Below are 23,002 nucleotides of genomic sequence, written 5' to 3' on the forward strand. Positions count from 1 at the left end.
GCTTCCAGCCACTGCAAACAAACTCCAGATGCATGTACCACCCTGTGCATCTGGCTTATGTGGGTCCTGGAGACTTGAACTGAGATCCTTTGGCTTTGCAGGCAAATGCCTTAGCCACTAAGCCACCTCTCCAGCCCAAAAATCTTGTATTTAATATTTTATTTATTTGCAGGGAGAGAGAGAGAGAATGGGCACATCAGGTACTCTAGCCACTGCAAATGAGCTCCAGACACATTTGCCACCTTATGCATATGGCTTTATGTGGGTCCTGGGGAATCAAACCTGGGTCCTTAGGATTCACAGGTAAGTGCTTTAACCTCTAAGCCATCTCCCAGCCTGAAATCTTTCAATGTTTGTATTCATATTTATTTAATTGCAAGGGAGAGAAAAAAGGGAGAGAGAGAGAATGGACATGCAGGGCCTCTAGGTGCTGCAAACGAATTCCAGGTGCATGTGCCTCTTTGTTCATCTCTTTGTTTTTTTTTTAATTTTTTGTTTATTTATTTGAGAGTGACAGACACAGAGAGAAAGACAGATAGAGGAGAGAGAGAGAGAGAATGGGCGCGCCAGGGCTTCCAGCCTCTGCAAACGAACTCCAGACGTGTGCGCCCCCTTGTGCATCTGGCTAATGTGGGACCTGGGGAACCGAGCCTTGAACCGGGATCCTTAGGCTTCACAGGCAAGCGCTTAACCGCTAAGCCATCTCTCCAGCCCTTGTTCATCTCTTTACAGGCAAGCACCTTAACTGCTGAGCCCAGAAAATATTTTAATATGCTGGTAACCAATCACATAGTCTTCTATGAAGTATCTATTTGTGTTATTTTTTCTTTTTCATTCTTTTTTGCTTTTCTTTTGTACTTGTTTGTTTGAGGCAGGCCAATTCTCTCATATAAACTTTAAAAAAAGTTACATTCAGTGCCGGACTTGGTGGTATACACCTTTAATCACACTCAGGAGGCAGAGGTAGGAGGACTGACATGAGTTCGAGGCCACCATGAAACTACATAGTGAATTCCAGGTCAGTCTGGGCTAGAGTGAGACCCTACCTCAAAAAGACCAAAAAAAAAAAAAAAGGCTCAGAAAGTCAGTGTCTACCAGAACAACAACAAAAAAAAAAGCTACTGAGATTTCAATTAGGAAAACACTAAATCTTTAGATTATGAAGGAGAGATTGAATAATACCAGGTATTATAAAATATGAACACATATCTCCAAGTTAAGTCAGTCTTTAACATCTCTGAGCAATGTTCTGTCACTTTTCATGTTAAAAGACCTTTAAGCATTCCATTAAATTATTTCATTGTTTTCATTAAATTTATTTCTAAGCAATACACACATGACACAATTTTTGGCAGTGCTGACAAATGAACCCAGCTCTTCCCATGTTAGGCAGGCCTAAACAAGTGCTGAGGCTCAGAGCTATATATCTGGCCTCTAAGTATACATATTAATTGGTCATCAAAAAATTAGGTCAGGGGCTGGAGAAATGGCTTAGCAGTTAAGCCCTTGCCTGTGATGCCTACAGACCCCGGTTCAAGGCTTGATTCCCCAGGACCCACATTAGCCAGATGCACAAGGGATAGCATGCATCTGGAGTTCATTTGTAGTGGCTGGAAACCCTGACGTGCCCATTCTCTCCCTCCCTCCCTGTCTGTCTGTCTGTCTCTCCCTGTCTGTCACTCTCAAATAAATAAATAATAATAAACAAAAAAATATTAGATCAGGGCTAGAGAGATGGCTTAATGGTTAAGGCGCATGCCTGCAAAAAACAGATCCAGGTTTGATTCCCCAGGACCCACATAATCCAAATGCACAAGCTTCTGAAGTTCTTTTGCAGTAGCTGGAGGCCCTGGTATGTCCATTCTCTTTCTATCTGCCTCTTTCTCATTCTCTCTCTCAAATAAATAAATAAAAATATTTTTAAAAATTAGATCAGCAGTAGAACAACAGCCTAGTATGAAAGGCATTGTGAATTCCATCACCAGTGATCCCTTAAAAAAAATGATCAGAAAAAAAAAAAGATCAGACCACCGAAGTTTTACATGAAAGAAACAGACTAATAAAGCTCCCTTTTATGTGTGCATGTTTGAGAGCATGTTAACTGTTTCCCTTTCATTCAGCATGTGCTTTTTTTGGTGCATTGGTCAAACATTCTTTATTATTATTTCCTTCTAACTTTGCACTGAGATATCCCTGCCATTTTTTGTTGTTTTTGTTTTTGTTTATCAAGGTAGGGTCTCACTCTAGTCCAGGCAGACCTGGAATTCAATATGAAGTCTCAAGGTGGCCTCAAACTCATGGCGATCCTCCTACCTCTGCCTCCCAAGTGCTGGGATTAAAGACATGTACCACCACTCCCAGCTTTGCCCTTTAATTAGCTAACACTAAACATTAAATAGAATTCACAGGACTCAGCAGGTGAAAGCACACATGTAAATGTTTATTCAAGGACTCTGTCATTATGTTTAAAATTACAGTGTATTGACTTCCGGTTAAGATGGGGCATAGGAATCATGCCAAAGCAGCCTAAGGGAGAAAAGCAGAAAAAAAAAAAAGGAAAATACACTCTTCTACTAAAAAGTGAACGTGGGAATAGAGGGATGGCTTAGCCTGCAAAGCCAAAGGACTCAGGTTCAATTCCCCAGGACCCACATTAGCCAGATGCACAAGGGGGCGCATGTGTCTGGAGTTCATTTTCGTGGCTGGAGGCCCTGGCGCACCCATTCATTCTCTCTCTCTCCTTCCCTCCTTCTCTGCCAAATAAATAAATAAATAAATTTTTAAAAGTGAAGGTTATAAGAAACTATCAACCGCAGCAGAGAAGTAGGAAGATCCAGAGCATCTAGAGACCACAGAAGCAGGCAAAAGCGGCTCCAGCAGCCGCAGGAAAAGCCAGGCGATGGGATTTTTCCACTTATACCAGCCTCCTCATAAACTCGAGAAACGTGAAGGAGTGGATGGCAGGGACCAGCAGAGCGGCTTGTGATGACAAGGATCATGTGGACCAGCAGAACTTCGGCCACCATCCACGGCCTCCCCTCCCCCACCACAAGTACAAGCGCCAGCATGCGCCAGCAAGTGCCAGAGCTGTGGGGGAGGGAGCTCACCTACACAACCACGGGCACAGGTGCTCAGAGTAGTGACCACCGACACCACCAGCCTTCCCGAGTTCCTGAGCCCACAGCACAGCAACGGGGACCCTGGCAGGCATGCAGCACATCTGAGACTCAAGCCATCCCAAAAGGTAACTGGGATTACACCAGATTAGTACCCAGCAAAAAAGCCTGGTATATAGGCTTGCATCAGAAGTGCTAATTGCACCTCCCATGTCAGAGAGGGACAAAAGTACAAGGGAGGCTGGAGAGGTGACTTAGTGGTTAAAGTGTTTGCCTATGAAGACTAAAGACACAGGTATGGTTCCCCAGTACACATGTAAGCCAGATGCACTAAGTGGTATACGCGCCTGGAGTTCATTTGCAATGGATGGAGGCCCTAGCATGCCCCTTCCCTCCCCTTCTCTTCTCTTCTCTCTCTCAAATAAATAAAATAAAAATTAAAAAAATGAAGCCGGAGACTGAAGAAATGGCTTGGAAATTAAGGTGTTTGCCGGTGAAGCCTAAGGACCCCGGATGATTCCCCAAAACCCACATAAACCAGATGGACAAGGGGGCACATGCACCTGGAGTTCGTTTGCAGTGGCTGGAGGCCCTGGCGTACCCATTCTCTTTCTCTCTTCCTCTCTCTCAAATAAATAAATAAATAATAAAGCCAGTGTAGAGCCAGGCATGGTGGCATACACCTTTAATCCCAGCACTCGGAAGGTAGTTGGAGGATTGCCATGAGTTCAAAGCCACCCTGAGACTCCATAGTGAATTCCAGGTCAGCATGGGCTAGAGTTAGACCCTATATTGAAAAACAAAATAAATAAATAAATAAATAAAGGCAGGGTGGTAGCATACACTTTTAATCCCAACACTTGGGAAGCAGAGGTAGGAGGATCACCATGAGTTCATGGTCACCCTGAGACTACACAGTGAATTCCAGGTCAGTCTGGGCTACAGAGAGACCCTACCTTGAAAATCCAAAATTTAAAAAAATAATAATATTTTTATGTATTTATTTGCAAGCAGAGAGAGGGAGAGAATGGAAGGGAATGGACGTGCCAGGCCCTCCTACCACTGCAAGCAAACTTCAGATGCACATGCCATTTTGTGTATGTGTCTTTACATGGGTACCGGGGAATCAAACCCAGGCCATCAGGCTTTGCAAGCAAACACCTATAACTGCTGAGCATCTCTCCAGCCCCCACAAAAGTATTTTTAAAGGAACTAGAAGTTATGAGACTGTGGATACAATCTGTAGACAGAATTAATAAATTTTATTAATAACTGGCTTCTATGAAGTTAAAAACAAAGAGGAGATGACTATAAGTTTCTTTCTTGCCTGAATAATTATGTTACTATTTTACTAAGCTTAGGAACTCACTGACTGAGCAACACACAGGTTAACAGTGACCAAAGTTAAAAGTGCTTTGGTGAAGTGGTGTATGCCTGTAATCCCAGTATTTGGGAGCCCAAGGTAGGAGGATTGCTATGAGTTCAAGGGCAGCCTGAGACTACATAGTGAATTCCAGGTCAACCTGGGCTAGGGTGAGACTACCTCAAAAACATAAAAATAAAAATAAGAAAGGGAGGGAAGGAGGGAAAGAAAGAAAGAAATTTGGGGCTAGATACCATATTAGAAAGAATTAAAGAAGCCGAGCATGGTGGCACATGCCTTTAATCCCAGCATTCAGGAGACAGAGATAGGAGGATCACTGTGAGTTCGAGGCCACCCTGAGACTACATAGTGAATTCCAGGTCAGCCTGGGCTACAGTGAGACCCTACCTCGAAAAACCAAAAAAGAGGAAGGGAGGGAGAGAGGGAGGAAAGGGGAGGGGAGGGATTAAAGAGTACAGAGTACCATGTTCTTATTATTTTCTTCCTTTCTAGTTAGATTACTCCTCTGTTCACTGCACACCCCTTTACCTAATCTTTTATAGACCAAAGTTCAAATACCAAGCTGATAGGTTTTCAAGGAAATATACTGGAAGCCAAAGGTTAACATATTTAGAACCTGCCCTTTAAGCAGAGTAAGACAGGATCTGGAGAGTGAGCTTCATTCATTCAGTGTTGTTCATGGTGTGCCAAGCACTATGCTGGAAGCTGGGGAGAGAGCAATAAAGGGACAAATTTGGGCTGGAGAGATGGCTTAGCGGTTAAGCGCTTACCTGTAAAGCCTAAGGACCCCGGTTCAAGGCATGATTCCCCAGGACCCACGTTAGCTAGATGCACAGGGGGCACATGCGTCTAGAGTTCGTTTGCAGTGGCTGGAAGCCCTGGCGTGCCCGTTCTCTCCCTCCTTTCCTCCCTCCCTCTCTTTTTTTTTTTTCTCTCTCTCTCTCTCCTTCTTTCTCTCTGTCACTCTCAAATAAATAAATAAAAATATTTTTAAAAAATAAAGGGACAAATTTGATCTCTGGCTTCATAAAGCTTATAAAAAGAAAAGCATAAATAACTATGCAAAGATTTAAATGTAATTGTGGCTAGTGATACAAAGAAACTGTCCAGGTGTTCCAAGTGCTATTAACATGTACTGAATGACTATTAAGAGCTAACCACTACTGCTGAAGACTCCACATACTTGGGCTGCAAGGCCACTGAGAAATCCTGCTGGAACTGAGCTGACAACCTCCTCCATGTAGACCAGCTGAAAGAAAGCTGGAAGAAACCATTGTGCATGCAGTTCAATGGGAGAAAGAGAAATCATCACCAGTGAAGATACTCAACAGTGGACACTGCAAGCCTTATGTTTGGCCAGCCAGGCCAAATGAGCCAACAGGTACAATAGTGCCACATCTGTCATGGTGCAAACCAACTGCCCTCTACTTGGACTGGAGGCCTGCTCCATGGGAAGGAATACATCCCTGACACTAAAAACTTAAAACAGGGGTAGTCATGAGCCCTAGGGGTGTAACGTCTGCTGCTGTCTGGCTAAATGTATACACTATGCTCATCAAACTGCCCAGTAAGCACTTCTCCTAATGTTCATACCTATGTATTAATGCTACTCTCATTTTTGGTAGAAAACCTTCTCTTTTCAGATGGCAGTGACATTGGGATGATCAGAAGGCATCATGGTGCTGGGAAGAAGTGACAGGAGTGCTCAGCACGGCAATATCTCTATCACACCTTCCAAGACAGGGTCCATCATGGAAGAGGTGGCAGAAAGAATGTAAGAGCCAAAGGAAGGGTAGGACTCCTTACAACATGCTCCTCCAGACACAAAATGGCCTGGATATGCATGACCTCACAGTGCTGACACTACCTATACAAGACCATCATAATAGGAGGAAAAGATCATGACATCAAAATAAAAGACTGATTAAGAGGGGGAGGGGATATGATGGAGAGTGGAGTTTCAAAGGGGAAATTGGGGGGGAGGGCATTACCATGGGATATTGCTTATAATCATGGAAGTTATTAATAAAAAAATAAAATAAAATACAAAAAAAGAGCTGGCATGGTAGCACACGCCTTTAATCCCAGCACTTTGGAGGCAGAGGTAGAAGGATCACCATGAGTTCCAGGCCACCCTGAGACTCCATAGTGAATTCCAGGTCAGCCTGGGCTACAGCGAGACCCTACCTCGAAACCCCCCCAAAAAAAGGGGGGGAAACCAGTAACTTTATTTAGTTTTCACAACCATCCTATGAGGAATCAGAGATTCCAGAAGATTAATTACGGTGGCTGGAGAAATGGCTTAGCGGTTAAGGTATCTGCTTGTGAAACCTTTAGGACCCAAGTTTGATTCCCCAGTACCCACATAAGCCAGATGCAAAGGTGGTACGTGCATTTAGAGTTTGTTTGCGGTAGCTACAGGCACTGGAGCCGCCCATTCTCTCTCTCCCCATTTCCTCTTTCTCTCATAAATAAAATATTAAAAATAAATAATTTTAAAAATCAAAGAAGATTAATTACCTTGCCCAAGATCACAGAGCCAGTGAATAGTACAGCCAGAATAGAAAACCGATACATTCAACTCCAGAATTAATCACCACCTCCAAGTAGTGAGGAAACCTAACCTACTATGGTTCCTAAAAACAAACAAGTACCTCAAAAAGGGGGGGGGGAGACAGCATTAAGAATGTAAGCTTTTGAGAACCTCTGTTCTAGAAAGAGCTTTCTAAGTTTTCTAAGCTCACTTGATGAAGGTGAATTCTGGAGGCTATTCAAAAATCCCTTAACACTCTCCAAATAGAACAAAAGGTTACACTATAATTAACTCAGTTTTATTTAGGCACCCAACAGGTTATTACACATTTGGAAAATAAAATGCTATGTATTGTTGTCCAAATTGCACAAGTTACAAAAAAAAAACTAATTTCATACATGTTGATTCTGCCAAGTTCATCTTCAGATTCAGCTCTTAGGTAAAAATAAAAATAAATAAATTCACTATGTATTCTCAGGGTAGCCTTGAACTCATGCAATCCTACCTCTGCCTCCTGAGTGCTGGGATTAAAGGTGTGTACCACCACTCCTGGCTCAGTATTCCTGATTTAGAAAAATTACTAAATAATCATCTGACTCAACATACAAAATTATGACAGACATCACAAAAATGAGCTATCCTATCATAGAACTTCTCCTAGGTAAAGGAATCTTCAAATTTATTTCATTTCAAATCATTAATATGTTTTCATTAAGTTCTTGGTTTTCTATATTCCCATTCCAGGCCATCCTTCCCCACTTAAAAAAAAAAAAAAAAACAGCAACAAGACAATGTGGAATAGTTCACTGAATTTATAACATGGAATAAATACCACAATATCTTCGTCTTCAATGCCATGATCTTAAGTTATGAAGCCTAAAGACTACACTTTCAGGGATCATTTCTACAGTTTGTTAAATTATGAAGCCTGACATGGGGCTTGGAGACTGAGGCAGAGGAATCAGGAGTCCATGGTCAGACAGGGATATACAGGAAGTTGAAGGTCAACTACAAAGCAAGACCCTATCACCAATAAAATGAAATAAAGATAAAAATAAAATAAATAAATAAATAAAATACAAAGCAAATAAGGTAGTTCACAATTACATTAGCTCTCTGGAGACTGAGGCAAGTAGATCACTGTGTGTTCACGGCTATAGTGGGTTCAGGATAGCCTAGACTAAAGAATGAGACAGCCTAGGCTAAAGAGTGAAACCCTGTCTCAACAAAAAAGGGGGTGCTGGAGGGATGGCTTAGTGGCTAAGGCATTTGCCTGCAAAGCCAAAGGACCCAGGTTCGATTCCCTAGGGCCCACATTAGCAATATGCACAAGGGGGCACATGCATCTGGAGTTCATTAGCAGTAGCTGAAGGCCCTAGTGTGCCCATTCTCTCTCTCTCCCTCTTTCTCTGTCAGATAAATAAATAAATAAATAAATCAGCCGGGTGTGGTAGCACATGCCTTTAATCCCAGCACTTGAGGCAGAGGTAGGAGGATCACTGTGAGTTCAAAGCCACCCTGAGACTACATAGTGAGTTCCTGGTCAGCCTGAACTAAAGTGAGACTCTACCTGGAAAAACCAAAAATAAATAAATAAATAAAAATGTTTTTTTTAAAAAATACAAATAAGATAAAGTGAAAGGCTCCAGAAGAGTAGCTTTAATTAAAAATGGACAATTAGGGCGTGGTGGCGCACGCCTTTAATCCCAGCACTTGGGAGACAGAGGTAGGAGGATCACTGTGAGTTCAAGGCCACCCTGAGACTACACAGTGAATTCCAGGTCAGCCTGGGCTAGAGTGAGACCCTACCTCAGAAAACCAAAAAAGAAAAAAAAAAAAAAGGACAATTACCATTTATACCAAGGATTTAAAAAGACAATAACTCTTATTCTTAAATTCTGCATTTTCCAGACATGCACCACTTTGTGTATCTGGTTTTACATGGGCACCAGGGAGTTGAACCTTGGACAGCACACTTTGCAACAAGTACCTTTAACCACTGAGCCATCTCCCCACCCCCAAATTCTATATTCTCATTCCTCACTTCTACTGTTTATTAAAGTAGTGTTTCACCAGGTATGGTGGCACACGCCTTTAATACTAGCACTCAGGAGGCAGAGGTAGGAGGATCACAGTGAGTTCAAGACCACTCTGAGACTACATAGTAAATGCCAGGGAGGGAGGGAGGAGGAAGGGAGGAAAGGGTGTTTCAAGTAGCTCAAGCTGGCCCAGACCTCACTATATAGCTAAGGATGGCCTTGAACTCCTCTCCTTTGCCTCCCCAGAGCAGGGTATACAAGCATGTGCCACCAATCCTCACTCACCTCTGCTTCTTTTTTTTAATATTTATATTTATTTGCAAGCACAAAGATATAGAAGAGAGACAGAACAAGCACACTAGGGCTTTCAATTGTTGCAAATGGACTCCATATGCAAGCACCCCTTTGAGTATCTGGCTTTATGTGGGTAATGGGGAACTGAATTCAGGTCCTTAGGCTTTACAACACCTTAACCACTGAGACTTTTCTCCAGACCCACCTCAGCTGGGTTTTTTTCTTTTGTGGTTTTTTGAGGTAGAGTCTCACTCTAGTTCAGGCTAAGATGGAACTCACTATGTAGTCTCGAGCTTAGATTTGATCCTCAGATCTGTGGGGGGGAAATTATTTTAAATTTAACTACCAAATTACTACACGTAAAATCAAAGGTCAAGTATGGTGGCTCACATCTGTAGTCCTAGCACTTGGAAGACTGAAGTAAGACTACTGCCTTGAGTTCCAGGCTATAATGTAACAGACTGATCTCAAAAAGAAAATAAGATCAATCAAGAAGTTGTTTTTTTTTTTAATTCAGAACTGCAGGTGTAGTTCAGTGGTACCACACTTCCTAACATGTGCAGGACCATGGGTTTGATTCCCAGCACTGCAATAATGAAAATAATTAAGCCAAAGTGTCAACACCTCTTTAACACCAAGGGCACAATAGTGTACCCTGAAGTATGAAGAGAAGGTAACTTTCCAAGTTTTTGTAAATTTTTGTGGTAGTGAAAATATGTACAAATTAACCATGATTGAGAGAGCCTGGCATCACTTATAGCATTTACAATTAAAAAGATACTAAAATAGTGACAAATACAATTCTAAATATTTGGACATTATAGTATGCCTTTATTTGGTTAAATATGTATGGGGCAGTTGAAGATATGAAGTCACTATTATAGCTTTCCATTGCAGGAATGGGAACAAAATACATATAAGGAATATTGCAACGAACATTTGAAAGTTAACACTGTGATTATTATCACCAAGAATCCCCACACTGGCATGGCATTTCCACCACGTCAAAGACTGAATAGTAACTTACTAGCAACACACTTAGGCACCTTGTGAGTATTACCATAAGAAGCCAGAGCATTTAATCCAGACACATAGGTGCAAATCTTTTATTTTGTTTATTTATTTGCAAGCAAAGATAGAAGAGAGACGGACAGAATGGGTGTGCCATGGTCTCCAGCTACTGCAAACGGACTCCAGATGCATGCATCACTTAATGCATCTGGCTTTCTGTAGGTACTAGGGAATCAAACTCGGTCATTAGGCTTTGCAGGCAAGCACCTTAACTGCTGAGCCATCTCTCCAGCCGAAGGATGCAAATCTTGACTGTGATCTTCCTCAGTTCCTCCCCAAGCTTTTTATTCCTCATCTACAAATGGTGCTACTCTGACTCCACAGAATGGCTACCATAAGGTACAAGCTACTGCCACATCCCTTTACCTTTCCCTATCATCCTTATAGCAATCTCACAATGTAAGAAGATCTAACTATGGCCATGACCTTAAACTTGCCATGTGGAAACTTCACTGATTTTTTTTGATTTGTGTGTGTGTGTGTGTGTGTGTGTGTGTGTGTGTGTGTGTATTTATTATTTATTTATCTACTTGAGAAGGAGGCAGATAAAGAGAATGGGCACGCCAGGGCTTCCAGTCACTGCAAACGAATTCCAGATGTGTGTGCCACTTTATGCACCTGGTTTACGTGGTCCTAGGGAATCCAATCTGGGTCCTTCAGCTTCGCAGGCAAGCACCTTAACTGCTAAGCCATCCAACCAGCCCAATTATTTGACTCTTTAGCACTGGAGAATTTCTTGTTTTGTTTTGTTTTTTGTTTTTCAAGGTAGGTCTCCCTCTAGCCTAGGTTGACCTGGAATTCACTATGTAGTCCTGAGGGTGGCCTTGAACTGACAGCAATCCTTCTACCTCTGCCTCCCGAGTGTGGGGATCAAAGGCATGTGCCACCATGCACAGCAAGAATTTAGACTTTTCATTTTTCATATTGAAGCAAAATATTTAAAAGAAACAAAGTCATCCATAATTTCCACTAATAAACTTAAAGAGAAACCTATAAAGAGCCAGTCTATCTTCAAATTCAGTAACAAACCGAGGATGCAGTACAGATTTCATAATAACATGTCCAGAGCTAGGCATGGTGGCCCACACCTATAATCCCAACACTAGGGAGGTACAGGCAGAAGAATCAGGAATTTAAGGCCAGACTGGACTACATTTCCAATTCAAGGCTAACCTGGGCTAGGAAACTCAAAAAATATAAATAAATGAACCCACTCACTATCCAAATTACCCATTACTAGGACTCATTTGCACAGGGAATGATTTCTAGATGTATACTAACAAGAGTGAGCAGGGAGCAATGGGCCAGTCCTAACACAAAAATAAAAATAAGGTATCTGGCCAGTTTGGTGGCACACACCTTTAATCCCAGCACTTGGGACACAGAGGTAGGAGGATCACCAAGAGTTTGAGGCCTCCCTGAGACTACACAGTATATTCCAGGTCAGCCTGGGCTACAGCGAGACCCTACCTCGAAAAACAATACAAACAAAGAAAAGCATAATCCACCTCTATTTCCATTGCAGCTTATTTTTATCTTGAGATACGCTGAGTTAAGAGTGGTAATGGCTCTGATGAGTTTGTCCACACTGATGGGAGTTTCACATCACCTATCCTTTGAATTTCCTCCAGAATAGCCTATCTCAGACTCAGCTGACCAGCTCTTTCTAGGTACTTTCACCTGAACACCTTGTGAAGCACACGCACTTGCAGCTAAACTCATTCTGCAGACAGATGGCCCAGTAATTCAGAAGAAAAGAAACACTCTTAGCAAGCAAGGGTGCAAGTCTTGGAAGCTGAAAGGGGTAGCATACATCTGTAAACCCAGCACTAGGGCAGGAGCAGGAGGATCAAGAGTTTGAAGCCATCCTGGGCTACATGGATGCAGTACATTAGGAGACCCAGGAGGGAGAGAGAGGGAGTTAAAAAAAAAAAAAGGCGGGGGGGGGAGGTGGGAGAGGAGACAGAGGGGAGAAAGGGAGAGACATTTATTCTTTGTTTTTAGTTGTTTTGTTTATTTTTATTTATTTATTTAACAGTGACTGAGAGGAAGCAGCAGAGAGAGAGAATGGGCACGCCAGGGCCTCCAGCCACTGCAAACGAACTCCAGACAAGTGTGCCCCCTTGTGCATCTGGCTAACATGGGTCCTGGAGAATCAAGCCTTGAACCAGAGTCCTTAGGCTTCACAGGCAAGCGCCCAACCGCTAAGCCATCTCTCCAGCCCAGGAGTCTAGATATTTTGATTTTGTTAAATAAGAATAAATGTCTCTTGGGCTGGAGAGATGGCTTAGCGGTTGGGCGCTTGCCTGTGAAGCCTAAGGATCCCAGTTCGAGGCTCGATTCCCCAGGTCCCACGTTAGCCAGATGCACAAGAGGGCGCAAGCGTCTGGAGTTCGTTTGCAGTGGCTGGAGGCCCTGGCACGCCCATTCTCTCTCTTCTCTTCCTATCTGCCTCTTTCTCTCTGTGTCACTATCAAATAAATAAAAATAAACAAAAAAAATTTTAAAAAAAAATCTAGACTCCATAGTTAAACCAGAAAAGCATACTGAAGCAGCAGTGGCTGCCATTTAAATCTCTCTCTGACCACTGACTCCACATTCTTTCATCTCCGACTTCAGCCTCCTTCACCCATGGTCAGTTCTACGCTACTGCCAAAAACCAACAACCATGGATCATGATGATGGGGCACAGAAAGCTGTTTTGAGGACTTTACTTGTGCACGTATGTGTGTGTGTGAATGCATGTTCATGTATGTGAGTGTGAGAGAGTGTGAGCACACCACAGCATGATTAAAGGATAGCTTTGGGTGTCAGTATGTTCGTCTGGCGAGCTGGCCTGTGGGCTTTTAGAACATCTTGTCTCAGCCTCCCATCTCCCAGACACCCACTAAACAGCTGGCTTTACACAGGTGTTGATGATATGAACTCAGGCACTCTCACTTGTACAAGAGCTTTATCCACTGAGCCATCTCCCCAAGCCCTTTTATTTTATTTTCTCTTGTTGAGGTACAGTCTCAATCTAGCCCAGGCTGACCTGAAACTCGCTCTGTAGTCCCAGGCTGGCCTTGAACTCACTGCAATCCTCCCACTTCTGCCTCCTGGTATGCACCACCATGCCCAGCCCCATTTAATTTTGTATGCACATGTGTAGTATACATGGTATGGTGTGTGTGGTGTATATATATATATATATGTGTGCAGATACAGGCCCACACATATGTGCAAGGTGGCCAGGGGAGAATGTCAGATGTCCTCCTCCATCACTCATCTGCTTACTTCCTTGACCCAGAATTTATCTCTTGGAGCCTGGAGCTGCCATTTTTGCAAGGGACTAATGATTTCTCTGGTGTGTGCTCTGCACAGAACTGGAGCTACAGGTATGTGTGGTCATACCCAGTTGTTTATGTAGGTACTGGGGGATCAAACTCAAACAGTCTCAAGCCCTGCTTGTGCAGAAAGCACTCAACCACTGAGTGATCTCCCCAGCCCCTCATTCAACACACTGTACCTTCTTCCAGCATTTTTATTCTGTAGTCCCAGGCTTGCCTCAAACTCACAGTGGTCCTCCCACCTCTGACTCCCAGACCCTTATTCTTTTTTTTTAAATCCTCATCAGGGTAATATAAAGTAAACATCATTATCATCCCCATTTTACAGCTAGTGAGTCACAGGGACGACAAAGTAACAAGAGCGTCATAGTCACACAGACAGGAAGCGGAGCCAAGATTCCAACCCAGCCAGCCTGACTCTAGTATTTACATGAACTTATGACTGTATATCACTTTGATAATTTATCACTTTCCTCAATATCAGAATTAGTTCAACCCCACACTTTACAGAGAGAGACCAAATATTTGCCTCAATGCTGGTCTAGATTACTTAGAGCACTCCATGTAGGCTGGTGGTACAGCTCAATGGGAGAATGTTCATGTAATGCACAGGCCCTGGGTTCTAACCCTAACACATCAAAAAAAAATTCACATATCCCTAATTCCATGCCCACTTCCACATATTAGTCTAACATGTGGGGAGAGGCACATAGCACAAAATATAAGTGTCTACTAAGAGAATTAGCTCCTTCCCAATCTCTTTATTCTCCCAAAAGTAATCTTTCCACCCTCTAATTTCTCCTCCACTAAAATACTTTGTACCTTCTGCCAACATATTTTTTTCTTTCTTTTTTCAAGGTAGGGTCTCACCTAGCCCAGGCTGACCTGGATCTCATTCTGTAGTTCCAGGCTTGCCTCAACTCAGTGATCCTACTACCTCTGCCTCCCAAGTGCTGGGATTAAAGGTGTGCGCCACCACACCCAGCCAGAATGTGACTTTTGAAATTAGGTCATAAAGCCAGGAGGGCATTTATTTGATAAACTGTGTGAAGAGCCCCATAAGGAGAAGAACGAGACTTCTCCCAACAGCCTGCACCAAGCTGTCAGCTACATAGGCACTCATATTAGAGGAGGCACCACTAGCTTGGGCAGAGCTTTCAGATAACTACAATACCAGCTAACATACTGTAGTCTCTTGACAGATCCTGAGTCTAAAGCTCTCAGTCAAGCTGCTCCCAAGGTTCTGACTCTCAGAAGCTAAATGTCTGCTTCTCAAACACTACCTTTTGCTGGGCATGATGGCGCACACCTTTAATCCCCACTTGAGAGGCACAGGTAGGAGGATCAACCATGAGTTCGAGGCCACCCTGAGACTACATATTTAATTCCAGGTCAGCCTGGGCTACAGCAAGACCCTACCTTGAAAAAAAAGGAAAAAAAAAAAAAACAATAATCAAACACTACCTTTTGAAGGACTATGTTACACAATAGACAGAAAATATTCATTCTCCAAAACTGCACAATCGGGCTGGAGAGATGGCTTAGCGGTTAAGCGCTTGCCTATGAAGCCTAAGGACCCCGGTTCGAGGCTTGGTTCCCCAGGTCCCACGTTAGCCAGATGCACAAGGGGGCGCACGCGTCTGGAGTTCGTTTGCAGTGGCTGGAGGCCCTGGCGCGCCCATTCTCTCTCTCTCCCTCTGTCTGTCTTTCTCTCTGTGTCTGTCGCTCTCAAATAAATAAATAAAAATTTAAAAGGAATTTAAAAAATTTAAAAAAAAAAAAAAAAAAAACAAAAAACTGCACAATCCTTGCAAGAGAGACTATTCCATTGATTTTTCTTGAATGTTTTTTTTTTGTTGTTGTTTTTGACTTTTCAAGGTAGGCTCACTCTGGCCCAGGCTGATCAAGAATTCAGGATGGCCTCGAACTCACAATCTTCCTACCTCTGCCTCCAGAGTGCTTGGATTAAAGGCATGCACTACCACACCTGGCTTGTATGTGATTTTGTTGTTTTGTTTCATTTTGATTGAAAGGGGGTCTCATCACCCTCCAAGGCCCAGGGACTGGCAAACAGGTGGTAGAAAAGAATGTAAGAACCAAAGGATGCACTGGAACTCTGTCTTCCAGTTAGAACGAAATGTTTGCCTTTATGATCTTACCATGGCTGTCGTTACATGTGCAAGACTTGCATATTATGAGGGCAAAAATAGGGGGGGGCTAGAGAGATAGCTTAGCGGTTAAGACACCTGCCTGCAAAGCCAAAGGACCTAGGTTCAATTCTCCAGATCCCATGTAAGCCAGATGCACATGGTGGCATATGTATCTGGAGTTCAGCGATCCTCCTGAGTGCTGGGATTAAAGGCATGCACCACCATGCCTGGCCTGTATCCCTGCTTTTTAAAAACTTTTTATGGATAACCTTCATACATGTATACAATGCACTCTGATCTTAATCCCTTCCACCACCTTCCTTTGTATTCCCTTGCCACTGAACCCTGTTTCTTCTTTCTAGCTAGTCCCTTTGCTATTTATAAGGGCTAGAGGGATGGCTTAGTGGTTGTTTGCCTGCAAAGCCAAAGGACCCTGGTTCAATTCCCCAGGACCCACATTAGCCAGATTCACAAGGGGGTGCATGCGTCTGGACCCACATTAGCCAGATGCACAAGGGGGTGCACGCGTCTGGAGTTCGTTTGCACTGGCTGGAGGCCCTGGCACACCCATTCTCTTTCTCTCCTTCTTTCTCTGTCAAATAAATAAATTCTTTTTGATTTTTTTAAGCAGGGGTAGGGGGGGCTGAGATGACTTGGACATTAAAAATGCTTGCAAAGCCTGCTGGCCCAAGCTTGATTCCCCAGATGTGCATAAAGGCAGATGCACACAGTGGTGCATGCATCTGGAGTTCATTTACAATGGCAGTAGGTTCTGCTGTACTCACACATTTTCTCTCTCTCCTCTCAAATAAATAACAATATTTTTTATAAAAAAGAATTAGGAGGTGGAGAGATGGCTTAGTGGCTTAGATGCTTGCTCTGAAAGCCAAAGGACCCAGGTTCTATTCCCCAGGACCCAAGTAAGCCAGATGTACAAGGTGGCGCCTGAGTCTGGAGTTCATTTACAATGGCTGCAGTCCCTGGCATGCCCACTCTCTCTTTGTGTATCTGTCTCTAAATATAATTTCTAAAAAAGAAAAGAAAAGAAATAGGGAGCTGGGCATGGAGGAAGTGGTCAGAGGATCACTGTGAGTTTGAGGCCAGTTGGAGCCTACATTGTAAATTCCAGGTTAACCTATGCTAAAGTGAGACCCTACCTCAAAAAAAAACAAAGGGGAAAAAAAGGGCTGGAGACATGGCTTAGCAGTTAAGACCCATGTTCGACTCTCCAGGTCCCACCCACGTAAGCCAAACACACAGGTGACACAAGCACACAGGTAGCACGTGCACACAAGGTGGCCTACGCATCTGGAGTTTTACTCCTCAGCACCCACATAAAGTCAGCTGCACAAGCTGACAACGCATCTGGAGTTCCTCCCTTGCAATGGCTACAGGCCCTGGCACGCTCATTTTCTATCTTCTATCTGCCTCCTTCTCACTCTCTCAAATAAATAAATATTTTTTTAAGAACTGCCTTTAGGGCTGGAGAGATGGCTTGGCGGTTAAGCGCTTGCCTATGAAGCCTAAGGACCCTGGTTCGAGGCTGGATTCCCCAGGACCCACGTTAGCCAGATGCACAAGGGGGCGCACGCGTCTGGAGTTCATTTGCAGTGGCTAGAGGCCCTGGCGCGCCCATTCTCTCCCTCCCCCTCTCTCTCTCTCTCTCTCTCTCTCTCTCTCTCTCTACCTCTTTCTCTCACTGTCTGTTGCTCTCAAATAAGTAAATAAAAATAAATGAAAAAAAATTATTATAAAAAAAAACTGCCTTTAATCCCAGCACTCGGGAAACAGAGGTAGGAGGATCACCATGAGTTGGAGGCCACCCTGGGGCTACATAGTGAATTCCAGGTCAGCCTGAGCTACAGTGAGGCCCTACCTGGGTTGGGGGGAGGGGGTTCTTACCAAAGTCCTTACTTAGGCAGGAATACATGAAAATATTCCTTGTATCAATCAGTTCCAACTATCATCCCAAGTATATACTTCTTTTTTTAAGGGAGGGTCTCACTATAGCTCAGACGGGCCTGGAATTCATAGCAATTCTCCTACCTCAGCTTCCTGAGTGATGAGATTAAAGGCATGAGCCACCATGCCTGGCTCCAAGCATGCACATTTTTTTTAATGTTTTATTTATTTGCAAGGAGAGACTAAAAGAGGGTGCACAAAGGCCTCCTGCCACTGCAAACCAATTCCAGATGCATAAACCACTTTGTGCATCTGGCTTAATGTGGGTAGTGGGGAATCAAATCTGGAACAGCAGGCTTTACAAGCAAGTGCTGTTAATGTCTGAGCCTCTCTGTAGCCCCAAGCATGAACATTTTATATGCAGAGTAAATACATATTTAATTCATGTTTGTTTTAAATTCAACAAGTATTTACTGAGCACCTACCAAGTCCCAAGAATAACTTTTGAAGCTGGAAACAAGAAACAAACCAGACATACCATGTACCTATAGTCCCAGCTACTCAAGAATCTGGGGCAGGAGAAGGACTTAAGCTCAGAAGTCCAAGGGCCAGCCCGGGCAACACAGCAACAATTCTTGAAAGAAGGCAAGAAGGGAAAGAACAACAAGAGAATGAAGAACTGGGCATGGTGGTACACGCCTTTGATCCCAGCGCTTGGGAGGCAGAGGTAGAAGGATTATGAGTTGGAGGCCAACCTGAGTCTACATAGTGAATAGTGAATTACAGGTCAGCCTGGGCTACAGCAAGACCCTACCTCAAAAAAAAAAAAAAAAAAATGAAGAGAGGGAGGGAGGAAGATTAGAAGGAAAGAAGGGAGGGGAGGGGAAGGATAACAAAATGAAGCTGGGCATGGTAGCTCATGACTGTAATTCCAGCTTTTGGAAGGCTGAGGCAGGAGGACTACCCAAATGTGAGGCCAGTATGAGCTATACACTGAGCTCCTGGCCAACCTGGGCTATAGAATGAAACCTCGTCTCAAAGAAAATAAATAAAAACAGGGTTTGGAATATAGGTCATAGTAAAGTGCTTTCTTCCAAAGCTGGAGAGATGGTTTAGCGGTTAAGGTGCTTGCCTGCAAAGCCTAAGACTCAGGGTCCATTCCAAGAACCCACAAGCCAAATGCACAAGGTGGCATAGGTATCTAGAGTTCATTTGCAGTGGCTAGAGCCTGGGCAAGCCCATTCATATTCTCTCCCTCTCACTTATAAATAATGGAAAAAAAAAATGAAAGATTCAACTCAAACACCATCTCCTCTTTAATAAGCCTTCCCACATTATCAAAGAAAAAGCCTCTTTGACTCTTCCACTACTCTGGATTTGGTGCTAGACTTTTTATTTCACCTTGTTAGAATCATATCACTTTTATTTTTTTCTCAAGATAGTATTTCACTCTAGTTCAGGCTGACCTGGAATTCACTGTGTAATCTCAGGGTGGCCTCGAACTCACAGCGATCCTCCTACCTCTGCCTCCCAAGTGCTGGGATTAAAGGCATGCACTACCACACCCAGCTTTTTTTTTTTTTTTTTTGATTTTTTGAGGTAAAGTCTTGCTCTAGCCCAGGCTGACCTGAATGTAGTCTCAGGGTGACTTCGAACTCATAGTGTTCCTTTTACCTCTGTCTCCCAAGTGCTGGGACTAAAGAGGTGTGCCACCATACCCGGCACTTTCTTTTTTTTAAGTGTGCATGTGCATGCGCGCATGTGCATGTGGAGATCAGAGAACAATTTTGGGAGTCCTTGCCTTTACCTTGTTTAAGACAGGGTCTCTCTTTGCTCTCTGCTGCAAGTATCAAACTAGCTGGCTGCAAGCTGACACAAACTCCAGTCATTAGGCTTGTACAGCAGGCGTTTTTAACCACTGAACCATCTGCCTCAGCCCCTCATCTATCACTTTCTGCCTCTCCCATGAACCCGTTATCCCCTCAAAAGCAAGGACCGAGAGCCGGGCGTGGTGGCGCATGCCTTTAATCCCAGCACTTGGGAGGCAGAAGTAGGAGGATTGCCGTGAGTTCGAGGCCACCCTGAGAAACTCCACAGTGAATTCCAGGTCAGCCTGGGCTAGAGAGAGACCCTACCTCAAAAAAAAACAAAAAGAAAAAAAAAGCAGGGACCATCTCACTTATCTTGACTAACCCCAGCTCCAAAAAAAAAAAATTACCTGGCATGCTACAAGCCTGGAACAAAGTCTGCTGAATGAATAAATGAAGTCATTACTTAAAAAGTATCCATAATTACTACTGGGTGACCCAAACTTTTATGGTTTTGCCCTTTATGGGCTGAGATCCTGTTTTATATTTTTCTGAATCCCTCCCTCACAGCATTTGGCAGAGCATTAAGGACATGGAAAGTCTGCAATAAATATTTTTGGATGATGGGATACATATTATACTTCCATCTCTCAGGATTTAACTCTAAGTAAAAAAAGTTATCCTAGTGAATGTGACTTTGGGAACCCTTTTCATTTTTTTAAAATTTTTAGCTTTTCAAGGTAGGGTTTCACTTTAGCCCAGGATGACCTGGAATTCACTATGTAGTCTCGGGGTGGCCTCGAACTCACAGCGATCCTCCTGCCTCTGCCTCCCAAGTGCTGGGATTAGAGGCATGTGCCACCACACCCAGCCGGGAACACTTTTTAAAACAGTGCTCTTCATTATAGTACTGGCAGAGAACTAAACCACATGTTAGACCTAGATTAAGAGACATTTTTCCTTGCATGTATCTCTTGAAGAAAGCAGTAACAGGGCTGAAGAAATGGCTTAGCAGTTAAGCGCTTGCCTGTGAAGCCTAAGGACCCTGGTTCGAGGCTCAATTCCCCAGGACCCACATTAGCCAGATGCACAAGAGGGCGCACGCGTCTGGACTTCATTTGCAGTAGCTGGAAGCCCTGCCGCGCCCGTTCTTTCTCTCTTCCTCTCTCTCTCTCTACCTCTCACTCTCAAATAAATAAAGATAAAACAAACCAAAAAATATTTTTAAAAAAGAGAGAAAGCAGTAATGGTTTCCTTCTTTTTCATTCCATTAAAAAAAATGTAAACTGGGCATGGTGGTGCACGCCTTTAACACCAGCATTTGGGAGGCAGAGGTAGGAGGATCACCATGAGTTCAAGACCACCCTGAGACTACATACTGAATTCTAGGTCAGCCTGAGCTAGAGCAAGACCTGCCTCAAAAAAACAAAACAAAACAAAAGCATAAGAAAGTCCTTTGATTTGCTATGAAATATTCAAACACCATTTTATTTTACAAAACTTAGTTTAATAACTTTCAGCCAAAGGTTCCCCACCCTGCAGCCATGGAGCTGTGGGCCAGCTGGCCGTACCACCTCACCCCTGGGAGACGGCTAATTTTCAACAGCAAAACCGCGAAGTGAGTTTTTTGGAGGGGTTTTCTAAAGTAAGCCACTTAAGTTTAACTTCTTTTTGAAAATAAAGCTTATGTTACAGGTTTCAGTAGAAAAGATCTTAAAAGACCTCAGAAACTCACAACTTCAGGGCATTCCAGGTACCTTATGGGTTTTAAAACTATGTAAAAACACATGAAGCATAGGTGTAATTTCATTATTTTATTCAAGCGATGTATTTCACATTCCTGTATGCACAGTCTTCATGCCAAGTATAGGCCAGCAAGCAGTATATTAATCGTCCACCAGTTTGTCCTTTTGTGATGTCATATGCCATGAAGAAAACAGAAATCGTGACAAAAGCAAGTTGAACGAGTACTGAAATACACACAGGCCTCTACCAGTCTTTCTAAGTATCACAACCACCATTTCTTGGACCTCGAGGGAGTGTGACGAACGGAGGCCGAGGGGCTGGGGAGGATGGGTCGCTCGCTCTCGCCGCCGGGGCCACCACAGACACGGACGCCGCCGGCTCCTCTCTCAAGCCACGGAACCTTCGACCCTCCCACCACACCAGAGTCCCGCCTCCGCCAGGCCCCGCCCCCCCAGCCGGAAGAGTGACGGCGGCGCTGACCAATCAGAAGCCTTAGGCAGCAGACTGAGGCGAAGGAAAAGGGACGGGAAACGCTAGTACGGCGGCGCGACTTCCTGTGACTGACAGCACAGCGTAGCCAATGAGAAGCTGAGAGATGACTTCATCGCCCAGGCCACTCTGGAACTGGCGAGAGAGCTGCCGGGAGGTGGGGAGGAGGTCGGCGACGAGCCGGAGGCGGGGCTCTGGGGCCTTAAAGGGGCCGCAGTCCATTGGTCATCCTGTCAAAGGGAAGGGCAGAAAAGAACCCCCCCGCCCCAGCCGCTCCAGGGCTGGCTCCCCCAGCTCCGGGAGGAATGGGAGCCCAACCGCGAGCTTTTACTGCGGTCATCCTGCAGAGCTCCGTCGCGATCCTTCTCGGGGCTGTATCTGCCCCGCTGGGGCTCCCAAAGTCCATTATTTTTTTTTTTTCATTTCCACACTTCCCAAAATGAGACAATCAATTCTGCCCTGGCCTGGAGCCCTGAATTCCCGTCACGCCCCCGCCTCTCCGTGGCCCGCCGCCTGGTGTCTCTGAGTCCGTTTCCCTTACGGTAAAAGATTATTGACACCTACCTGCCTTAGGATGTTGAGATCATCCACGACGAAAGTGCTTTGGACTGGAGAAGGAAGAGGGGCTGAAGGAGCCCTGGAGCTTGTGATATTGGAGACTCGGGGGTGGGGGGTGCATTTGCAAAGAAAAGACTGCACTGGATGACTCCCTGCGGCTCATGCATTTCTAAACTACTGAGATGTTGCAAAGTGTGTGTGTTGTGTTGTGGTTGTGTGTGTGTTGAGACAGAAAGAAAAACCTGGTCTATGAGTTCTACAGGAAAAGGAATGCAGACTAAAGGGAAGAGACAGACAAGTTTAAGCCAAGGCCCACTGTAATAAAGGCTAGCCATGGAGGCAGGCCCCTTCCTGTCCTTTCTGGACCCCATCCCAGTCAAGGAAGAGAGCCCCGAAAAGAGAAACAATTCGAACTTGATAGTAAAGAAAAGAAAGAAAAGTGCTTTACCTGAACCTTTCCTGTGTTCGAGGCAAAGGTAGGGAGAAGGGTTAACATAACTAGAGGCCGTGGCTAGTAAGGGCTCATTCTTGTAGCTTTGGGAAGGCACAGAAAGAGACAAAAGGGGTAACTTATTACATTGCA

General features: G+C 44.1%; 1 protein-coding gene across 1 annotated transcript in view; it reads right to left on the bottom strand.

The window, feature by feature from the left end:
• Window positions 1-22,754, bottom strand: part of Mrtfa (myocardin related transcription factor A) — a 201,906-nt gene extending 179,152 nt beyond the window's left edge. The window contains exons 1-2 of the mRNA XM_004650334.3: window positions 22,736-22,754; window positions 22,426-22,520 (exon numbers count right to left, since the gene is read on the bottom strand). Coding sequence (XP_004650391.2) covers window positions 22,426-22,520; window positions 22,736-22,754 — 114 coding nt within the window. The remainder of the gene's footprint in view (window positions 1-22,425; window positions 22,521-22,735) is intronic.
• Between the last annotated feature and the right edge of the window lie 248 nt (window positions 22,755-23,002).

The sequence above is a fragment of the Jaculus jaculus genome, chromosome 6 (genome assembly GCF_020740685.1).
Source record: "Jaculus jaculus isolate mJacJac1 chromosome 6, mJacJac1.mat.Y.cur, whole genome shotgun sequence".
Classification (NCBI taxonomy): Eukaryota; Metazoa; Chordata; class Mammalia; order Rodentia; family Dipodidae; genus Jaculus; species Jaculus jaculus.